Source organism: Coregonus lavaretus, assembly GCF_964263955.1.
Source record: "Coregonus lavaretus genome assembly, contig: HAP1_SCAFFOLD_575, whole genome shotgun sequence".
NCBI classification, from domain to species: domain Eukaryota; kingdom Metazoa; phylum Chordata; class Actinopteri; order Salmoniformes; family Salmonidae; genus Coregonus; species Coregonus lavaretus.
Window position 1 is genome coordinate 286,928 of NW_028156223.1, and position 21,130 is coordinate 308,057.

The 21,130-nt window shown below is 43.5% G+C and overlaps 1 protein-coding gene across 4 annotated transcripts; it reads left to right on the forward strand.

Annotated features, from left to right (window-relative positions):
* The first annotated feature begins 3,807 nt into the window (after positions 1-3,807).
* Positions 3,808-20,890, forward strand: keap1a (kelch-like ECH-associated protein 1a). Of its 4 annotated transcripts, XM_084200600.1 has the most exons (13): positions 8,054-8,814; positions 8,902-9,885; positions 9,999-11,038; positions 11,269-11,468; positions 11,627-11,783; positions 16,905-16,997; positions 17,296-17,442; positions 17,582-17,691; positions 17,853-17,982; positions 18,081-18,277; positions 19,131-19,336; positions 19,446-19,625; positions 19,912-20,890. In XM_084200600.1, the coding sequence occupies exons 3-13, from the start codon at positions 10,829-10,831 to the stop codon at positions 20,091-20,093; spliced, it is 1,812 nt and encodes a 603-aa protein (XP_084056726.1). In that variant the 5' UTR covers positions 8,054-8,814; positions 8,902-9,885; positions 9,999-10,828; the 3' UTR covers positions 20,094-20,890. The 4 variants fall into 4 exon arrangements, with proteins under 4 accessions (XP_084056725.1, XP_084056724.1, XP_084056727.1 ...); XM_084200599.1 differs by lacking the exons at positions 8,054-8,814; positions 8,902-9,885 and adding an exon at positions 3,808-4,157; XM_084200598.1 differs by lacking the exons at positions 8,054-8,814; positions 8,902-9,885 and adding an exon at positions 4,164-4,463.
* Positions 20,891-21,130: the final 240 nt, after the last annotated feature.

Here is a 21,130-nt window from a genome sequence, read left to right on the forward strand (position 1 = left end):
TGTAGGCTATTGCATAATTTTCATGTTCATTTGGATGGGGGGATTTAAAGCCTATCAGTGTAATCGGGAGAAGGGCCTATAGCCTACAATAGAACAGTGGAGGTAACACAAGGAGCCACTTGTGGATTTGACAGCTCTAAAGCAGCTCTAACATTTCACATTTGTCATTAATAAATATATAATAATGTTTCTAGATTGTAGAACAATCATTCTTCACTTTTAATAACTCAATTACACAGAGTGTAAAAAACATTAAGGACACCTGCTCTTTTCATGACATAGACTGACCAGGTGAAAGCTATGATCCCTTATTGATGTCACTTGTTGAATCCACTTCAATGAGTGTAGATGAAGGGGAGGAGACAGGTTAAAGAAGGATTTTTAAGCCTTGATACAATTGAGACATTGATTGTGTATGTGTGCCATTCAGAGCGTGAATGGGAAAGACAAAACATTTAAGTGTCTTTGAACGGGGTATGGTAGTAGGTGCCAGGTGCACCGGTTTGAGCAGTGGTGGAAAAAGTACTCAATTGTCATACTTGAGTAAAAGTAAATATACCATTTGAAAGGAAACACTTTGAAGTTTGTGGAAATGTAAAATTAATGTAGGAGAATATAACACATTAGATCTGGTAAAAGATAATACAAACAAAAAAACATGCATTTTCTATTAATTTCTTTGTTCTATTGTCTTTGAAATGCAAGAGAAAGGCCATAATATCATATAGGAGTTTAGGCGCAATTTAGATTTTGGCCACCAGATGGCAGCAGTGTGTGCAAAGTTTCAGACTGATCCAGTGAAGCATTGCAATACTGCACAATATTTTGTATCAAGTCTACCCAAATGTGCCGAATTGGTCAACTGATACATTTTCAACTACATAACTATAGAGAACATACAAAAATGATATGGTAATGAAAAATGTAAGTTTACACACTCCCAGGAATGTCATACATGATGGATCATTAGCTTATACACTAACTTTCACACATCTAGATGGCCGGGTGGGGTGGGTGGGTGTGGAGCCAGAGACAGCAGGGGTTCAAACTGTAGAACCCAGTTCCTACATTTGAATATAAAAATTGATTTTATCAAACAAAACTATGCTACATTTTATCTCTGGGACCCTCAGAGATATTGGACAGCACAGTTAGATTAACAAGAGTTTAAGCTTTCTGCCCATATAAGACATGTCTATGTCCTGGAAAGTTTGCTGTTACTTACAACATCATTCTAGTCACATTAGCGCACGTTAGCAACAACCGTCCCGGTATAGGGACACCGATCCTGTAGAGGTTTTAAGTATCAAAAGTAAAAGTATAAATAATTTCAAATTCCTTATATTTAAGCAAACCAGACAGCACAATAAAAAAATGTTTTTTAATTGACTGATAGCTAAGGGCACACTCCAACACTCAGACATAATTTACAAACAAAGCATTTGTGTTTAGTGAGTCTGCCAGATCAGAGGCAGTAGGGATGACCAGGGATGTTCTCTTGATAAGTGTGTGAATTGGACCATTTTCCTGTCAAAATGTAACGAGTACTTTTGGGTGTCAGTGAAAATGAAGCATGGTGGTGGCAGCATCATGCTGTGGGGATGTTTTCATCGGCAGGGACTGGGAAATTGGTCAGAATTGAAAGAATGATGGATGGCGCTAAATACAGGGAAATTCTTGAGGGAAACCTGTTTCAGTCTTCCAGAGATTTGAGACTGGGACGGAGGTTCACCTTCCAGCAGGACAATGACCCTAAGCATACTGCTAAAGCAACACTCAAGTGGTTTAAGGGGAAACATTTAAATGTCTTGGAATGGCCCAGTCAAAGTCCAGACCTCAATCCAATTGAGAATCTGTGGTATGACTTAAAGATTGCTGTACACCAGCGGAACCCATCCAACTTGAAGGAGCTGGAGCAGTTTTGCCTTGAAGAATGGGCACAAATCCCAGTGGCTAGATGTGCCAAGCTTATAGAGACATACCCCAAGAGACTTGCAGCTGTAATTGCTGCAAAAGGTGGCTCTACAAAGTATTGACTTTGGGGGGGTGAATAGTTATGCACGCTAAAGTTTTCTGTTTTTTTGTCTCATTTCTTGTTTGTTTCACAAGAAAAAAATATTTTGCATCTTCAAAGTGGTAGGCATGTTGTGTAAATCAAATTATACAAACCCCCCAAAAAATCAATTTTAATTCCAGGTTGTAAGGCAACAAAATAGGAAAAATGCCAAGGGAGGTGAATACTTTCGCAAGCCACTCTACCCCACAAAACGACTTAAGTAGTACTTTAAAGTATTTTTACTTAAGTACTTTACTCCACTGGGTTTGAGTGTGTCAAGAACTGCAACGTTGCTGGGTTTTTCACACTCAACAGTTTCCCATGTGTATCAAGAATGTTCCACCACCCAAAGGACATCCAGCCAACTTGACACAACTGTGGGAAGCATCGAAGTCAACACGGGCCAGCATCCCTGTGGAACGCTTTCGACACCTTGTAGAGTCCATGCCCCAATTAATTGAGGCTGTTCTGAGGGCAAAAGGGGGTACAACTCAATATTAGGAAGGTGTTCCTAATGTTTTGTACACTCCGTGTATGTGGCTCTCAGAGGAAATTGTCATACATCCCACTGGGCACACACTGGTTGAATCAACGTTGTTTCCATGTCATTTCAGTGAAATGACGTGGAACCAACGTGGGATAGACGTTGAAGTGACGTCTGTTCCCAGTGAGATGTGATGTATTTATAATTATATCAGGTAATATGCAGTCCACAAGAAACCGCAACAGATAACTGATAATTGAAGATACTAATTCAATAAACAATGTAGTGGGAGTATAGTACAGTAATAAGCCAACCTCATTAGAATAACACTTCTATATGTTATGATTATGATACCATGATCATTCCATTAACTTAGGTGATCTTAAATTCTAATGTGATAAATAATAACACTTAGTGGTTGTTTAGAAATATTATTTATTGGCTGAGGCGGGATTCGAGCTAGGGACCTTTGGGTCCACTCGTTCCCTTCCTCAAACAGCTTATAATACATAGTGAATAATACACACTTACCTTAAGGTTAGAAATGGGGGAGGGATATTATAAATAAAGTAGGAATTTGTTTTCAACTGTCCAATCCTTTCACATAAGTGCAGATGAAGGAAATGAAACGAGAGGAAGCCCAAGAAAGGAATCCTCTTCAGATAGATTGAGATGCAGCCATTCTGCTGTGTCACCGTGCTATGGTAGTTTCACTTTACTTTCTCCTATCAGTACTGTCAATAAAACAAATGCACACACACGCCTGCCCACAGTCATTTCACTATGTTCAGATGACAATGACATTATAATTACAGATACAGATAGGGGTTTAGATAAATATACATCATCACACAAGCTACGTTTATTAGTGATCCTATCATGCATATTGACAAATCATTGATTGAACGAACCGAATACGGATACACAACCACTAGGTCGAGAATGTGGCTGGAATTCTTAGGGGAAATGCATGCAAGCAAACACCATGGTGTTCCATTAAACCGTTCCATCAGATGATGCATCCACATCAGAATGTGCCACCACCCAGCACTTTCTGATGATACTGTTCCATCAAACTATGCATCCCCATATCCACATAGCAATGTGTACAGTGTCTTTGTTCGTAAACTGCTGACCTTGCACACACACACACACACACACACACACTTCGTGATCTATTTGACTGACTTTCAATATGAGGTACTGCGTGTTTTATTGAGTAGGCCTAGAGCACTATATTTATTTATGACTCAAGGAAACTGTTTAGGACCTTAGGATATGGGCGTTTATTTGTTTTGAGCGTATAAATGTCTGTCATAGATAGCCTACCAGCCACGCTAAACTGCGCAGGCTTGGCATATCTTGCGTTATTATCGTCGGGTAATCTGGTTAATTTCTTGGAATGCTGTTATTGTTGTTTTGTGCTTACTTGCCGAGCGTCAGTAATGAAGTTATGCTGCTGGGCTATGCAGCTATGAAGTTGAAGTTGCTAAGTCATGGTGATGTAGAAATCGTGCAGCGTGCATAAAATACATTTGCTGTGATATGAAAGCCCCTCGTCAAGGCGAAGCGCGCAGCGTTTATGCGCACAAAGCACAGGAGCCACCTTCAAACGAGGTATTGTGCATCTGAATGTTTCTAAAATGTGTCGGAAAAAATCACTCGTTTTATTCTATAGGTGCGATGCCATTTAAGTGAAGTGGCAAGTTTTGTTTTTGTGCGGACATAAGGCCTACGCGGTTGCGTCATCAAAGGACAACTGCGTCGGCTGTTTGACAGCCTTATTTCCATACTGACAGTCAGTGAGCCGAATGTGTCGTAGCCACATTGTTTTCTGTGTCCTTAACCGCGAAAAGAACACTAGTTGAAAACTACTATTTTGGAATAAATCCCTGTAGCCTAAGAGATAATAAAGCAGGAGAGGTGAGTATCTACTGGTTTGAGCATGTAGGCTAGGCTACATCAGTGTGTGTAATATTTTACTTTTGACATGTCCTATTGTTGTTGAATGCACTCCAGTCTAAAAGGAAGTGAAAACTGATTAAGAAGAAGATGAGCGCCACGCATGACTAACTCCCGCTCATAGATCTCAATCTAAACTTGCCTGGACATCTTAGGTTGAATTGAAGAAGTTTAAGCTGCCTATCAATCATTGTTTTTGCCACCAGTGGACAGCCAGTGAAAATGAGCTCTTGCAACAGCTGCATAGTGCGTATTCAGGGACTGATTAATGCAGGTGCTTACAGGGTCTGAAGCCCCGGTTCCCAGCCCGTAGGGGGCCCTTGAAGCAGAGAACAATTTAGAGAAATGTATGCGTTCGAGAACTAAGTCTATATAAACATTCTGATTAGTGTAAATAACTACAATCTCAAGGGAATACGTTCATTATTAAGGAGAATATAGCTGACTTTTATGGAGTGAGTCATCATGATTGTGAATGAACATAAACAAGATGAAGGTATTGATTTTGCATGTTTACATTAGCATTATAAGTATACTCTTGAGTGGTTCCAGATTATGTGCACTTTATCAGTTTAACCTTGCCCCTGCATAGGAAGTTATTATGTAACAACTGGGTTCAGGTCAGTAACTTTGTTAATCTTTAGGGCCTATGGTTTGATATATTGTCTAATCATTGTATGACTTGTATGTTGACTTTAATGTTCTTGGAAACAATATTTTCTTTGTAGTCAAATATGTCTGTGCCAGATACCTTTATGACAGTGTAAAATAGTGACACACACACACAAACAATCCTATTCTATGAGTGTTGTAGTGAGGCACCTGTCTGTCAGAACCACCTTCTCATTAGGCATAGTGTTGAAACATGCCTCTCCTCTGTCGCCTCTTTGTGTGTGTGTGTATGTGTGTGTACTGTACATGTGCACATCCTGTTATGAAAAATTCACAATTTTCCTCAAATCCAATTGAACTGAAGTGGAACAATTGTTTTGATCCCACTGACAAAACAGATGTTATCAAGTTAGAGAACTGCTTTGTTGGCAGTTCATGTTTAATTTGCAGACCATGTTTGGTTGCGCAGCATGGAACCTCTAGGCTGAAATGATTTTATTGACATGGATAACGGTGTCAAGCAGCATTGCGTGGATACTTTAGAGGCATGCTATGACATTGCTAATACCATGTTGTAAATGCCTCTAGTCAGATTGTTAAATGATGAAGGGGGTGAGCTGAGGAGAGGAAGCCAGCCTCTAGTCAGATTGTTAAATGATGAAGGGGGTGAGCTGAGGAGAGGAAGCCAGCCTCTAGTCAGATTGTTAAATGATGAAGGGGGTGAGCTGAGGAGAGGAAGCCAGCCTCTAGTCAGATTGTTAAATGATGAAAGGGGTGAGCTGAGGAGAGGAAGCCAGCCTCTAGTCAGATTGGTAAATGATGAAGGGGGTGAGCTGAGGAGAGGAAGCCAGCCTCTAGTCAGATTGTTAAATGATGAAGGGGGTGAGCTGAGGAGAGGAAGCCAGCCTCTAGTCAGATTGTTAAATGATGAAGGGGGTGAGCTGAGGAGAGGAAGCCAGCCTCTAGTCAGATTGTTAAATGATGAAGGGGTGAGCTGAGGAGAGGAAGCCAGCCTCTAGTCAGATTGTTAAATGATGAAGGGGTGAGCTGAGGAGAGGAAGCCAGCCTCTAGTCAGATTGTTAAATGATGAAGGGGGTGAGCTGAGGAGAGGAAGCCAGCCTCTAGTCAGATTGTTAAATGATGAAGGGGGTGAGCTGAGGAGAGGAAGCCAGCCTCTAGTCAGATTGGTAAATGATGAAGGGGGTGAGCTGAGGAGAGGAAGCCAGCCTCTAGTCAGATTGGTAAATGATGAAGGGGGTGAGCTGAGGAGAGGAAGCCAGCCTCTAGTCAGATTGTTAAATGATGAAGGGGGTGAGCTGAGGAGAGGAAGCCAGCCTCTAGTCAGATTGTTAAATGATGAAGGGGGTGAGCTGAGGAGAGGAAGCCAGCCTCTAGTCAGATTGTTAAATGATGAAGGGGGTGAGCTGAGGAGAGGAAGCCAGCCTCTAGTCAGATTGTTAAATGATGAAGGGGGTGAGCTGAGGAGAGGAAGCCAGCCTCTAGTCAGATTGTTAAATGATGAAGGGGTGAGCTGAGGAGAGGAAGCCAGCCTCTAGTCAGATTGTTAAATGATGAAGGGGGTGAGCTGAGGAGAGGAAGCCAGCCTCTAGTCAGATTGTTAAATGATGAAGGGGTGAGCTGAGGAGAGGAAGCCAGCCTCTAGTCAGATTGTTAAATGATGAAGGGGGTGAGCTGAGGAGAGGAAGCCAGCCTCTAGTCAGATTGTTAAATGATGAAGGGGGTGAGCTGAGGAGAGGAAGCCAGCCTCTAGTCAGATTGTTAAACGATGAAGGGGTGAGCTGAGGAGAGGAAGCCAGCCTCTAGTCAGATTGTTAAATGATGAAGGGGGTGAGCTGAGGAGAGGAAGCCAGCCTCTAGTCAGATTGTTAAATGATGAAGGGGTGAGCTGAGGAGAGGAAGCCAGCCTCTAGTCAGATTGTTAAATGATGAAGGGGGTGAGCTGAGGAGAGGAAGCCAGCCTCTAGTCAGATTGTTAAATGATGAAGGGGGTGAGCTGAGGAGAGGAAGCCAGCCTCTAGTCAGATTGTTAAATGATGAAGGGGGTGAGCTGAGGAGAGGAAGCCAGCCTCTAGTCAGATTGTTAAATGATGAAGGGGGTGAGCTGAGGAGAGGAAGCCAGCCTCTAGTCAGATTGTTAAATGATGAAGGGGGTGAGCTGAGGAGAGGAAGCCAGCCTCTAGTCAGCTTGGTAAATGATGAAGGGGGTGAGCTGAGGAGAGGAAGCCAGCCTCTAGTCAGATTGTTAAATGATGAAGGGGGTGAGCTGAGGAGAGGAAGCCAGCCTCTAGTCAGATTGTTAAATGATGAAGGGGGTGAGCTGAGGAGAGGAAGCCAGCCTCTAGTCAGATTGTTAAATGATGAAGGGGGTGAGCTGAGGAGAGGAAGCCAGCCTCTAGTCAGATTGGTAAATGATGAAGGGGGTGAGCTGAGGAGAGGAAGCCAGCCTCTAGTCAGATTGTTAAATGATGAAGGGGGTGAGCTGAGGAGAGGAAGCCAGCCTCTAGTCAGATTGGTAAATGATGAAGGGGGTGAGCTGAGGAGAGGAAGCCAGCCTCTAGTCAGATTGTTAAATGATGAAGGGGGTGAGCTGAGGAGAGGAAGCCAGCCTCTAGTCAGATTGTTAAATGATGAAGGGGGTGAGCTGAGGAGAGGAAGCCACTTGAAAGTAATGAGATGCAACCCTCAGTGATAGAACAGCACTGTGTGTTCTTGTTGGTTCTGTTACACATGGACACAACCACTGTTGAGTCTGTTAATGGTTAACTTTTGGCTACTATCACAGTGTCTGAACAGTGTGTACTATAAAACCGCATCTTATTTTCAACTAGTATTTGTTACATTGTATAGCATATAAGTCAGCGGTGTAACTTTGTTTCAGTAGTTGAAGCTCTGTAGATTTTTCACACTGTTTGCTGTGTCGACAGGGTTAGTTCTGGTGTGTTAAAACCCGTTAAGCCAGATCAGGAGTTCAATACCAGGGGACACACTCTCTCCCCCCTCTCTCTCTTGGCTTGTGGGTTTAGGTCTTGTGACTTGTGATCAGGCTAGCTCTAGGGTGACACACACCACACTAGGCCTATGTCATTTCTGGTATGATTGTTTGTCCTCTCATCTATTTATAAGCCATAAGGAAGTGAAACTATGCTCGAGGTCTCATATAGTTTACCCAAGAGCAATTTTTCATGTTTATACTGAACAAAAATATAATTGCAACATGTAAAGTGTTGGTCCCATCTTTCATGAGCTGAAATAAAAGATCCCAGAAATTTTCCATATGCACAAAAAGCTTCTTTCTCTCAAATGATGTGCACACATTTGTTTACATCCCTGTTAGTGAGAATTTCTCCTTTGCCAAAATAATCCATTCACCTGACAGGTGTGGCATATCAAGAAGCTGATTAAACAGCACAATCATTACACAGTTGCACCTTGTGCTGGGGACAATACAAGTTTTGTCACACAACACAATGCCACAGATGTCTCAAGTTTTGAGGGAGAGTGCAATTGGCATGCTGACTGCAGGAATGTCCACCAGAGCTGTCATTTCAGAGAATTTGGCAGTACGTCCAACCAGCCTCAAAACCGTAGACCACGTGTAACCACGCCAGCCCAGGACCTCCACATCATCTTCACCTGAGGGATCATCTGAGACCAGCCACCCGGACAGCTGATGAAACTGTGGGTTTGCATAACCGAATAATTTCTGCACAAACTGTCACAAACCATCTCAGGGAAGCTCATCTGCTTGCTTGTCATCCTCACCAGGGTCTTGAGCTGACTGCAGTTCGATGTCGAAACCGACTTCAGTGGAAAAATGCTCACCTTCGATGGCCACTGGCACACTGGAGAAGTGTGCTCTTCATGGATTAATCCCGGTTTTAACTGTACCGGGCAGATTGCGTCATGTGGGCGAGCGGTTTGCTGATGTCAACGTTGTGAAGAGAGTGCCCCATGGTGTGGTTATGGTATGGGCAGGCATAAGCTACGGACAACGAACACAATTGCATTTTATCGATGACAATTTCAATGCACAGAGATACCGTGATGAGATCCTGAGGCCCATTGACGTGCCATTCATCCGCCGCCATCACCTCATGTTTCAGCATTACAATGCACAGCCCCATTTCGCAAGGATCTGTACACAATTCCTGGAAGCTGAAAATGTCCCAGTTCTTCCATGGCCTGCATACTCACCAGACATGTCACCCATTGAGCAGGTTTGGGATGCTCTGGATCGACTTGTACGACAGCGTGTTCCAGCTCCCGCCAATATCCAGCAACTTCGCACAGCCATTGAAGAGGAGTGGGACAACATTCCACAGGCCACAATCAACAGCATGATCAACTCTATACAAAGGAGATGTGTTGCACAGCATGAGGCAAATGGTGGTCACACCAGATACTGATTGGTTTTCTGATCCACGCCCCTATCTCTTTTTTAAGGAATCTGTGACCAACAGATGCATATCTGTATTCCCAGTCATGTGAAATCCATAGATTAGGGCCTGATTAATTTATTTCAATTGACTGATTTCCTTATATGAACTGTAACTCAGTAACATCTTTGAAATTGTTGCATGTTGCGTTTATATTTTTGTTCAGTGTACATGAAGAGGGTAAAGTTCGTAATCATTTTACGAGCAGAATGGCACGGTCGAGAGGAAAAGCTTCATTTTCAAAAAGTTTAAGAGGTGAAAAACATGTGTTTTTGAGACAGGGGTGTCACCAAAGCTGTGTTCTATTCATTAGGTATGCCAAAGCAAATTTTCAAGGATACGTTAAAACATTTGATATACACACACTCCATTGGATACACACATGCTACCTCTCCTATTGACTTTATTCTCTTAATTTGTTCCCAGACTAACAGAAGCCACCAGATCATCCCTGATGTCGCTATCTTAGACATCATGGATTTAGGGGACAACAAGTGAAGAATGGCCAACCAATGATTCATCCCGGAACCCCACAACTGGAGGCCCAACACCAGAGGACCAAGCTGGAATCTCATGGACTAAATCAGGAATATCTGCTCTAAAAATGGAATCACTGGACTAAACTAGAACTCCATGGACCAAATAGGAATTGTTCTTAAACCAGGAATATCAGGACCAAAAGCTGAAATATGGACTAATTTATGCCTTTCTGGACAAAAATGTGAATCTCTGGACTGAAATTGGAATTGCTGGACTGAACTAGAAGTCTTTGGATTAAATCAGTAATCTCAGTAACATGACCGGTTTATTCTGTGATATCTGACTGACTTGCGTCGATGATGTGTGTGTTGTAACAGGGTAGTCACTAGATAGCCACGCTAGAGAGGTGAAAATATTATCAACACATTGACTCTCGAGGAAATACGGCCAACAGTGATGGATGCGGAAGTTCTAATAATCAAATCGGACAAATGGAGGGATACGTGGCTGTTACTTGTATAGGACTTTGATTTGTAATAACAGATACTGGGTGGAAAATCCCATTCCTCCTGAACGTTTAGTAGTATCGATAAGTATCACGCGTTGAGGGTGACTATGCACTATGCACTGTGTTACAATCATTCAATAAGAATTCATCGGGTGCAAAATTCGACGTGGGGGATTCAGGGAAAATCAATGCTTAGTCCATTGATTGGTTAATCCCTAAAACAGACAGACTCCCACAACCTCCACCCTCCACCCCCCCATCGGTCAGGATGCTGTGCCCCAGGAAGAAGCGCCTCACCAGGGATGCAGATTTCTCTGCCATCGCGGTGCCGTCTATGCGGGGGTCTGGTTACCTGGACTACACCATAGAGACCCACCCCTCCAGAGCCCTCCAGGCCATGGAGGACTTCAGAAGGCACGAGATGCTGTGTGACATCACCCTCCACGTCACCTATAAGGACATGACCGCTGACTTCAAGGTGAGAGGGCTGCTCTTTGTTCCTACTATACTATAAAAAGCTGTGTAAGGTGATACTTGACTGTAAAATACAGCGTTAACCTTGCGCTTTACCCCAGGGGTTTGCTTATCAAAGCAAGAGGCTGTCAAATACTTTATTAGTTGAATCGGGTGTTTTACTGCTTGGTTGGAGTAAAAGCCTGCACCCCACCCACATGTATAAGATTGGCCACCCCTCCCCTCCCCCACCAGGTGCATAAAGTGGTGCTGGCGTCATGCAGCCCTTACTTCAAAGCCATGTTCACCAGCAGCTTTAAGGAGTGCCACGCCTCTGAGGTGACGCTACGTGATGTCTGCCCCCTGGTGGTAGGGAGGCTCATTGACTTCGCCTACACTTCACGCATCACTGTGGGGGAGAAGTGTGTGCTGCACGTCCTACTGGCCGCCCTGAGGTAAGAGACTATGTGGTGACATGAATAATTGGACTGGTAGATGGTCTATATATAAAGTGCTTCCTGGTGTCTTATATGATGAATCCTTCTGTACTTTTAAGGCGTGTTGTGACTACCTCATTGAACATGTCTAAAATGTGTGTGTGTGTGTGTGTCAGGTACCAGATAGAAGACGTGGCTAAGGCTTGCTGTGACTACCTCACTAAAAACTTGGAGCCTGCCAACGTGATCGGCATCGCTCGCTTCGCTGAGGAGATTGGCTGCACTGAGCTGCACCTGAGGAGCCGCGAGTACATCAACACACACTTCAACGAGGTAGGAACCATACATACACACACACACACTTTGTATCTCACCCGCATAATGTAGCCAATGTGGCTGGCTCTGTGTCTGAAGTCACCTGAAGTAACCTTTCAGATGTGGGTTGGATTTGGGCCAAAATAATGTTGCTGTTTGTCGAACAGCTGTCATATTGCTGTACACATGAGCTATTTTATCAGGATGTCATAAAGACTATAAAACATCAACGAGACAAAGATGATTCTGCCTTTTATTGATAGACGTTAGAGGAGCCATTTTGGCTCCAAGAGGCCCTGACATACAGACTCTACACTCGAGACCATTACAGCATCCATGATGTTCTTACACTGTGAAGAGCAGGAAGCCACTGAAGGTGTTATGGTTTTCGTAGGAATCCCAGAGCTTCCACAATGTAGGGATGCACATGTACACCGTATATCCCCCTTCATCAGTTCTAGAGTGAAAGCATTAGAAATGTGCTTATGCTTATCATCAGGTTTGAGGTGGTAAATATGCAGGATTCTCTGACCATTCTTGTACATGTACAGTGCCTTCAGAAAGTATTCACACCCCTTGACCTTTTCCACATTTCGTTGTTGCAAAGTGGGATTAAAATGGATTTAATTGTAATTTGATCTACACAAAATACTCTGTCAAAGTGTAAAAAGAATTCTAACATTTAGTAAAAATTAATGAAAAATAAAACACTCATATATCTTGATTAGATAAGTATTCACCCCCCTGAGACAATACCTGTTAGAAAAACCTTTGGCAATGATTACAGCTGTGAGTCTTTTGGGGTAAGTCTCTAAGAGCTTTGCACACCTGGATTGTACAATATTTGCCCATTTTATACTTTTGAAAAATTATTCAAGCTCTGTCAAGTTGGTTGTTGATCATTGCTAGAAAGCCATTTTCAAGTCTTACCATAGATTTTCAAGCCGATTTATGTCAAAACTGTAACTAGGCCACTCAGGAACATTCAATGTCATCTTGGTAAGCAACTCCAGTGTAGATTTGGCCTTATGTTTTAGGTTATTGTCCTGCTGAAAGGTGAATTTGTCCCCCAGTGTCTGTTGGAAAGACTGAACCATATTTTTCTCTAGGTTTTTGCCTGTGCTTAGCTGTATTCCGGGTTTTTTATCCTAAAAACTACCTAGTCCTTGCCGATGACAAGCATACCCATAACATGATGAAGCCACCACCATGCATGAAAATATGAAGAGTGGTACTCGGTGATGGATTTGCCCCAAACACAACGCTTTGTATTCAGGACAAAAAGTAAATTTCTTTGCCACATTTTGTGCTGTATTACTTACAGTGAGGGAAAAAGGTATTTGATCCCCTGCTGATTTTGTACGTTTGCCCACTGACAAAGAAATGATCAGTCTATAATTTTAATGGTACGTTTATTTGAACAGTGAGAGACAGAATAACAACACAAAAATCCAGAAAAACGCATGTCAAAAATGTTATAAATTGATTTGCATTTTAATGAGGGAAATAAGTATTTGACCCCCTCTCAATCAGAAAGATTTCTGGCTCCCAGGTGTCTTTTATACAGGTAACGAGCTAATCTCAGCTTGTTACCTGTATAAAAGACACCTGTCCACAGATGCAATCAATCAATCAGATTCCAAATTCTCCACCATGGCCAAGACCAAAGAGCTCTCCAAGGATGTCAGGGACAAGATTGTAGACCTACACAAGGCTGGAATGGGCTACAAGACCATCGCCAAGCAGCTTGGTGAGAAGGTGACAACAGTTGGTGCGATTATTTGCAAATAGAAAAAACACAAAATAACTGTCAATCTCCCTCGGCCTGGGGCTCCATGCAAGATCTCACCTTGTGGAGTTGCAATGATCATGAGAATGGTGAGGAATCAGCCCAGAACTACACGGGAGGATCTTGTCAATGATCTAAAGGCAGCTGGGACCATAGTCACCAAGAAAACAATTGGTAACACAGTACGCCGTGAAGGACTGAAATCCTGCAGCGCCCGCAAGGTCCCCCTGCTCAAGAAAGCACATATACAGGGCCGTCTGAAGTTTGCCAATGAACATCTGAATGATTCAGAGGAGAACTGGGTGAAAGTGTTGTGGTCAGATGAGACCAAAATCGAGCTCTTTGGCATCAACTCAACTCGCCGTGTTTGGAGGAGGAGGAATGCTGCCTATGACCCCAAGAACATCATCCCCACCGTCAAACATGGAGGTGGAAACATTATGCTTTGGGGGTGTTTTTCTGCTAAGGGGACAGGACAACTTCACCGCATCAAAGGGACGATGGACGGGGCCATGTACCGTCAAATCTTGGGTGAGAACCTCCTTCCCTCAGCCAGGGCATTGAAAATGGGTCGTGGATGGGTATTCCAGCATGACAATGACCCAAAACACACGGCCAAGGCAACAAAGGAGTGGCTCAAGAAGAAGCACATTAAGGTCCTGGAGTGGCCTAGCCAGTCTCCAGACCTGAATCCCATAGAAAATCTGTGGAGGGAGCTGAAGGTTCGAGTTGCCAAACGTCAGCCTCAACCTTAATGACTTGGAGAAGATCTGCAAAGAGGAGTGGGACAAAATCCCTCCTGAGATGTGTGCAAACCTGGTGGCCATCTACAAGAAACGTCTGACCTCTGTGATTGCCAACAAGGGTTTTGCCACCAAGTACTAAGTCATGTTTTGCAGAGGGGTCAAATACTTATTTCCCTCATTAAAATGCAAATCAATGTATAACATTTTTGACATGCGTTTTTCTGGATTTTTTTGTTGTTATTCTGTCTCTCACTGTTCAAATAAACCTACCATTAAAATTATAGACTGATCATGTCTTTGTCAGTGGGCAAACGTACAAAATCAGCAGGGGATCAAATACTTTTTTATTCTGTACAGTCTTCCTTCTTTTCACTCTGTCATTTAGGTTAGTATTGTGGAGTAACTACAATGCTGTTAATCCATCCTCAGTTTTCTCATATCACAACCATTGAAATCCATAATTGTTTTAAAGTCACCATTGGCTTCATAGTGAAACCCCTGAGCCGTTTCCTTCCTCTCCGACAACTGAGTTAGGAAGGACGCCTGTATCTTTGTAGTGACTGGGTGTATTGATACACCATCCAAAGCCTAATTAATAACTTCACCATGCTCAAATGGATATTCAATCTCTGTTTATTTTTATTTTTAACCATCTACCAATAGGTTTCCTTCTTTGCGAGGCATTAAAAACCTCCCTGGTCTTTGTGGTTGAATCTGTGTTTGAAATTCACTATTCGATTGAGGGACCTTACAGATAATTGTATGTGTGGGGTACAGAGATGCGGTAGTCATTCCAAAATCATGTTAAACACTATTATTGATCACAGAGTCCGTGCAACTTATGTGAATTGTTAAGGACCGTTTTACTCCTGAACTTATTTAGGCTTGCCATAACAAAGGGATGGAATACTTATTGACTCAAGACATTTCAGCTTTTCATTTCTTATTAACTTTGAAAATATTTTACAAACAAAATTCCACTTTGACATTATGGGGTATTGTGTGTAGATCAGTGACACAAAATCTCAATGTAATACATGTTTAATTCAGACCATAACACAACAAAATGTGGAAAAAGTAAAGGGGTATGAATACTTTCTGAAGGCAATGGAAAAGTTGTTCATGGCAGTGAATCTCAAGTAGTAGACTCCTCTTACTGTAGCTGTGGAGATACCTGGAGCAGAGGACAAGAACATTTTGCATACATGTTTTAATATAGTTTGAACTCCTAAACTAAAGTCAGTCAAAAACAGTCTATATGGTTGGGCCGTAAAGTGACTACCTGTTGTCGGGTCGTAGGCCTTGCCGATGTTGGTGATGACTCTGGTGTAGACCAGGGTGGTGACATTATTGAAGGCGCCTACAGGTCTATCGTGGCTCAAACCAGCAGAGAAGGCCACCTTTGGTTTGCCTGTGAACACAGGAGAGAAAACGGTAGAATTACTTGATGATACTGATAAAATGACTTTCTTCTATTCTCATTCACAGAGTGCAAACTGCAGTATCTTTTATGGTTCGAAGGTTCTCAGTGGTATTCAATACATTATATTTGTGGAACAGGGAATTCAGCAGCAATGTAGATTTAGTGAAATTAACTGATCCCGAACCCAAAAGCAATGTTCTTTACATCCGTTTTACTATAACATTAGCTCCTCCACCTGGCTCTCATTGGAACCGTCTGGCCTCCAGGCCTGAAAACAACAGACATATTCACACCAAGAGTCACCAGTAACTTCACATCCAACATGAAACAATGTTAACCCTTCCTCAAGTCATTATAAACAGTGGGACACTGTGACTGACTTATTTCCTTCAATTTACACCTTTACAACCATACGTGTTAAATCACCTGGGTTCTTTATCTTCAGCGTCCCCATGGTGGCTTCTAAGGTCCACTACTGTGTTTCTCTGCTCCTTCGCCTCAGCCTCATTGGCTGTCACTCTGGCCTCCATGTTCCTCAGCTTCTCTCTCTGCTCCACCACGATGGTTCCCAGGTTGTGCACCATGTCTCTCAGCTCCTTCATCTCAGTCCAGATGTCAGGTGGTGTAGTCGTCTGTTCGTTGGTTGTCTCTGATGTGTCAGTCATTTGGCTCTCTATCTGAACCTCACTCACCCTGCTCTCTCTCCCTGCACTGTGACCCTGTTGAGTGATGTCACTCTCTCTGACCCCTCCACTCTCCTCCTGAGTCCATGCCCCAGACAGACAGAACAGCAACACCAGCAGAGCTACAGCACCCCTCATTCTGTAACGACGCCTGTTCAAATATAATGCACTTTGAGGCTCAGACCCCTTCCTTATATACACACATCTCAGTTAAGCAGTACCTTTACAAGAGACACATAATTAGAAATCAAGGTAAAAACAAGAACATTTGATCAATTAAGTTTCATTTTGGGGCTGGTAAGTTCTATCAATGTTGTATAGACCATGAGAAGTCTGCAACTGTTGTTTGGTGAAGGGTCCCCTGACGTCAGCTGTTCTCGCTTTAACGTTAGACAAAAACAGTGTGCTTAGTCATGACATAGATTATTGACGGACTGTGTTTTTTGTGTGCGATTATGTGACGCGTGTTGACTGCGTGTCTAATTGTCCCTACCCCAGGTAACCAAAGAGGAGGAGTTCTTCAGTCTGTCTCACTGTCAGCTTTTGGAGCTGATCAGCCAGGACAGCCTCAAGGTGCTCTGTGAGTCAGAGGTATAGATTTGATTTATATTCTATTATATTGTTTATCCTGAGGTGTATATTTCTATACTTCACTTATATGCAAACATTTCTAAAAACCTGTTTTCGCTTTGTCATTACGGGGTATTGTGTGTAGATTGAGGAAAAAAATGAATTTGATCAATTTTTGAATAAGGCTGTAACGTAACAAAATGTGGAAAAAGGGAAGGGGCCTGAATACTTTCCGAATGCACTGTACTTCACCTATATGCATATTTCTATGTGAAAATCAAGATAACCATCTGTTTGACCATGAGCTCCTTGGTGACAGGTGTACAAGGCGTGTACAGACTGGGTGCGTTGGGATGTGGAGAGCAGAGCGCCGTATCTCCACGCCCTGCTCAATGCTCTCCACGTCTATGCTCTGCCTCCCAAGTTCATCAAGATACAGCTCCAGTCCTGCCCCATCCTCAGCAAGGCATGTCACTATCTATGAAACCATTTATTCATCTATGACCGGCTACTGGGATTGATTTATAGATTGAGGAATACCAAATTCTATCATTTTCTATTTTCATGTTCCTTTCTTCCTTCCTTCCTTCCTTCCTTTAATCCAGGCCAACTCATGTAGAGACTTCCTGTCTAAGATATTCCAGGAAATGGCGTTGAGGAAGCCCCTCCCCCCTGCGCCTCACCGTGGAACACAGCTTATCTACGTAGCTGGAGGGTACTCTACAACCATATGATGGGATGGGGTGTAGTAGGATAGTATAGCATAGTATACAATACAATGAGATAATTAGATGATATGATATCATATGAGTATGATGATAGAATCCTGATGTGGTCATGTTCTGTACTGTCTGATCTTCCTGTGTTTCATCCCAGGTATCGGCAGCACTCTCTGTCTTCTATGGAGGCCTATGACCCTGGTAGGAACGTCTGGCTGAAGCTAGCTGACATGGACTCTCCCTGCAGTGGTCTGGGCTCCTGTGTGCTGTTTGGCCTGCTCTACACGGTACACGCACGTACGCACACACCTTGCTTTTTACGGCCTTGTCTGTCTATCTAATCCCCCCCTCTCCATTCCTCCCTCTCTCCCCCCCTCTTTCTCAGGTGGGAGGCAGGAACCTGTCCCTACAGAACAACACTGAGTCCAGTTCCCTGTGCTGCTACAACCCTATGACCAACCAGTGGAGCCAGCACGCCTCCCTCAACACCCCCAGGAACAGGGTGGGGGTGGCCGTGGTGGACGGGAGCATTTACGCCGTAGGGGGGTCCCAGGGCTCCACACATCATAACACTGTGGAGAGGTGAGGAGGGGGGAGGTGAGAGAGAGCGAGATTCCCCAAGATAATGTAGAAATTCCTGAGCCCAAGGTGGGGGACTAATTAGTGTGACAGCTTTTGGTCCTGCTGTGTTGGGGCCCACTTCCAAGGAATGTCAATCCGGTTGGGAATGCTTTACAACTCGCTGCTGTGCGGCTAACCGGTAGGAAAATATCTTCACCGGAATGCCGTTACAGGATCCGTGGCTCTGGTAGAATACCTCAGAGATGTGTCCTTCCTTCCTTCCTTCCATCCTTTCCTCGCCACTGCTCTCCTTTCCTCCCACCCTCCCACAAAGCTTGTTACTAGACACCGCACAAAGCTGGTAGCTTTAGTTAATCCACTGTAAGTTACCTTGCTCATATACATTGGGTTAGTTATACTATCTAGCTCACACTGATGGGTCCTACAGTCCCATGCACTCAGGTCATGATGATGATGATAACAATGCTAATGAGCATTAAAGTTGCACTATGCAGAAATCGCGCCACCATTTCCTGGTTGCAAAATTTTGAATAGTTCCCCCAAAACAAGCAAGTATAGTGTAGAGAATCATTGTACCATCTAAACCGCTGTGAAATGTCTTTTCCATAACCAAATATATTGTATTTTCAGCTGTTTGAAGCTGGTGTACAAATCCGAAAGTAAAAGATGCAAAAACGAAACTTAAGAACGGGAAGAATAGAAATAACACATAGAACAGATCTACTGCTTCTTAGACTTGCTTTTTTTAACTCGCATTTCTATGTGAATTTGGTCGGGTCACCCAAAAAGTTACATATTGCAGCTTTAAGACAACCACCACCATAAATTCTCTCTCTCTCTCTCTCTCTGCCAGGTATGACCCAGAGGCAAACCGCTGGGTGTTTGTGAGCCCCATGTCAGTAGCCCGTCTAGGGGCGGGGGTAGCAGGTTGTGGGGGGTCTCTGTACGTGGTGGGGGGGTTCGACGGCCAGAACCGCTGGAACACAGCAGAGAGGTTCCACCCTGACTCCAACACCTGGCACCAACTTGCCCCCATGACCACTGTACGCAGTGGACTGGGTGAGTATGTGTGCGTGCGCACGTGTGTGTGTGTGTGTGTGTGTGTGTGTGTGTGTGTGTGTGTGTGTATACACCTGTGGATAACGTCTCCCTCTGTGTGTGTGTATAGGTGTGGTGTGTGTGGACTCGTACCTGTATGCAGTAGGAGGGTATGACGGTCATACCCAGCTCAGCTCCATGGAGAGGTACAGTGTAACCAGAGGTACTGTGTGGGAGCCAGTGGCCTCCATGCAGCACTGCCGCAGCGCTCACGGAGTCACCATCTACCAGGGACGCATCTTCGTACTGGGTGAGTCTGGAGAAACCTACCATCTCTCTGGAGAGTTTGGCCAACTTTAGAACGAGATACCATGTTGCTGCCTCTGAGCCTTTGATTCACTTATCCTCTTTCCCTCTCTCTCTCTCCCTCCCTCTCCCCCTCCATCCCTCTTCCTCTTCCTCCCCCTCCATCCCTCTTCCTCTCCCTCCATCCCTCTTCCTCTCCCTCCCCCTCCATCCCTCTTCCCCCCCCCCCCCCCCCCTCCATTCCTCTTCCTCTCTCCCCCTCCATCCCTCTTCCTCCCTCCTACCTCCAGGTGGTTTTAACTCCACAGGGTTTCTGTCCAGTGTTGAAAGTTACTGCCCTGACACCAACCAGTGGACGTCCGTCACCAACATGTTGCTAGGACGCAGTGGAATGGCCGTCGCAGTAACCATGGAGCCCTGCCCCGGCAACCTGCCCGTGGAGGAAGAAGAAGAGGAAGTGACATACAGTTAGACCGAGGAGAAATGACTCATCATAACTCAAAAGAATCTACTGGATTTCTACTTTTTATGTCTGACTCAATATGGCGGCAGAGCAGGACTTTTTGCCATATAATTAGAATGAGTAGAAAGGACAAAGCTCTAGGATCATTTAGCAGACTGCACTTTTATCCAAAGCCACAAAGTTTGCATTGATCAAGAATGTCTGTTCTGATCATTCTAATTCTATGTGGAGTCAGTAGGACGTGGACCAGAGGGAGGAAGTGACCTCACAATGACCTCATAAAGTGACCTCGCTATTATTAGGGTGCTACAGACATAGAATTAGGAATTAGAATACTAGAATGGACATTAACCTTCTTATGATGCCATTATAAGACACATCATTGCACAATGTATGAATCACTAAATTGGCTGTCACTCCCAAAAAGAAGACATTGGTACCAATTTATTTTTAAATGTATCAACTTAAATTTAAGGAATGCCTAACTTTACAAGACTCACACAACTCCTTTCGACAACAGCAGAAATTACAAATTCCAAGGGTACATCATGAGGTTGGAGTAAGAGCTTTCAGATACGAAGGCCCAACTGACTTGACTAATTTTCCTTAGGAAAAATCACAGTGAATTTAAGAAAGCCATTTTTCAAATGTTAAAAACAAACTGTTTGTGTTTTTAACTAGCTAATAGAAACATCAGCATGTGAAGATATTTTTAAGTATGTATATATTATACAGTTAGGGAAAAAAGTATTTGATCCCCTGCTGATTTTGTACGTTTGCCCACTGACAAAGACATGATCAGTCTATAATTTTAATGGTAGGTTTATTTGAACAGTGAGAGACAGAATAACAACAAAAAAATCCAGAAAAACGCATGTCAAAAATGTTATAAATTGATTTGCATTTTAATGAGGGAAATAAGTATTTGACCCCTCTGCAAAACATGACTTAGTACTTGGTGGCAAAACCCTTGTTGGCAATCACAGAGGTCAGACGTTTCTTGTAGTTGGCCACCAGGTTTGCACACATCTCAGGAGGGATTTTGT

What these genes read in the sequence shown, in the direction of transcription:
- keap1a (XM_084200599.1), top strand. Translation starts at nt 10,829, where the DNA reads ATGCTGTGCCCCAGGAAGAAGCGCCTCACCAGGGATGCAGATTTCTCT. An exon ending in ACATGACCGCTGACTTCAAG is followed by an intron (nt 11,039 to 11,268) that starts GTGAGAGGGCTG and finishes CTCCCCCACCAG; the next exon opens with GTGCATAAAGTGGTGCTGGC. An exon ending in GGGACGCATCTTCGTACTGG is followed by an intron (nt 19,626 to 19,911) that starts GTGAGTCTGGAG and finishes TCCTACCTCCAG; the next exon opens with GTGGTTTTAACTCCACAGGG.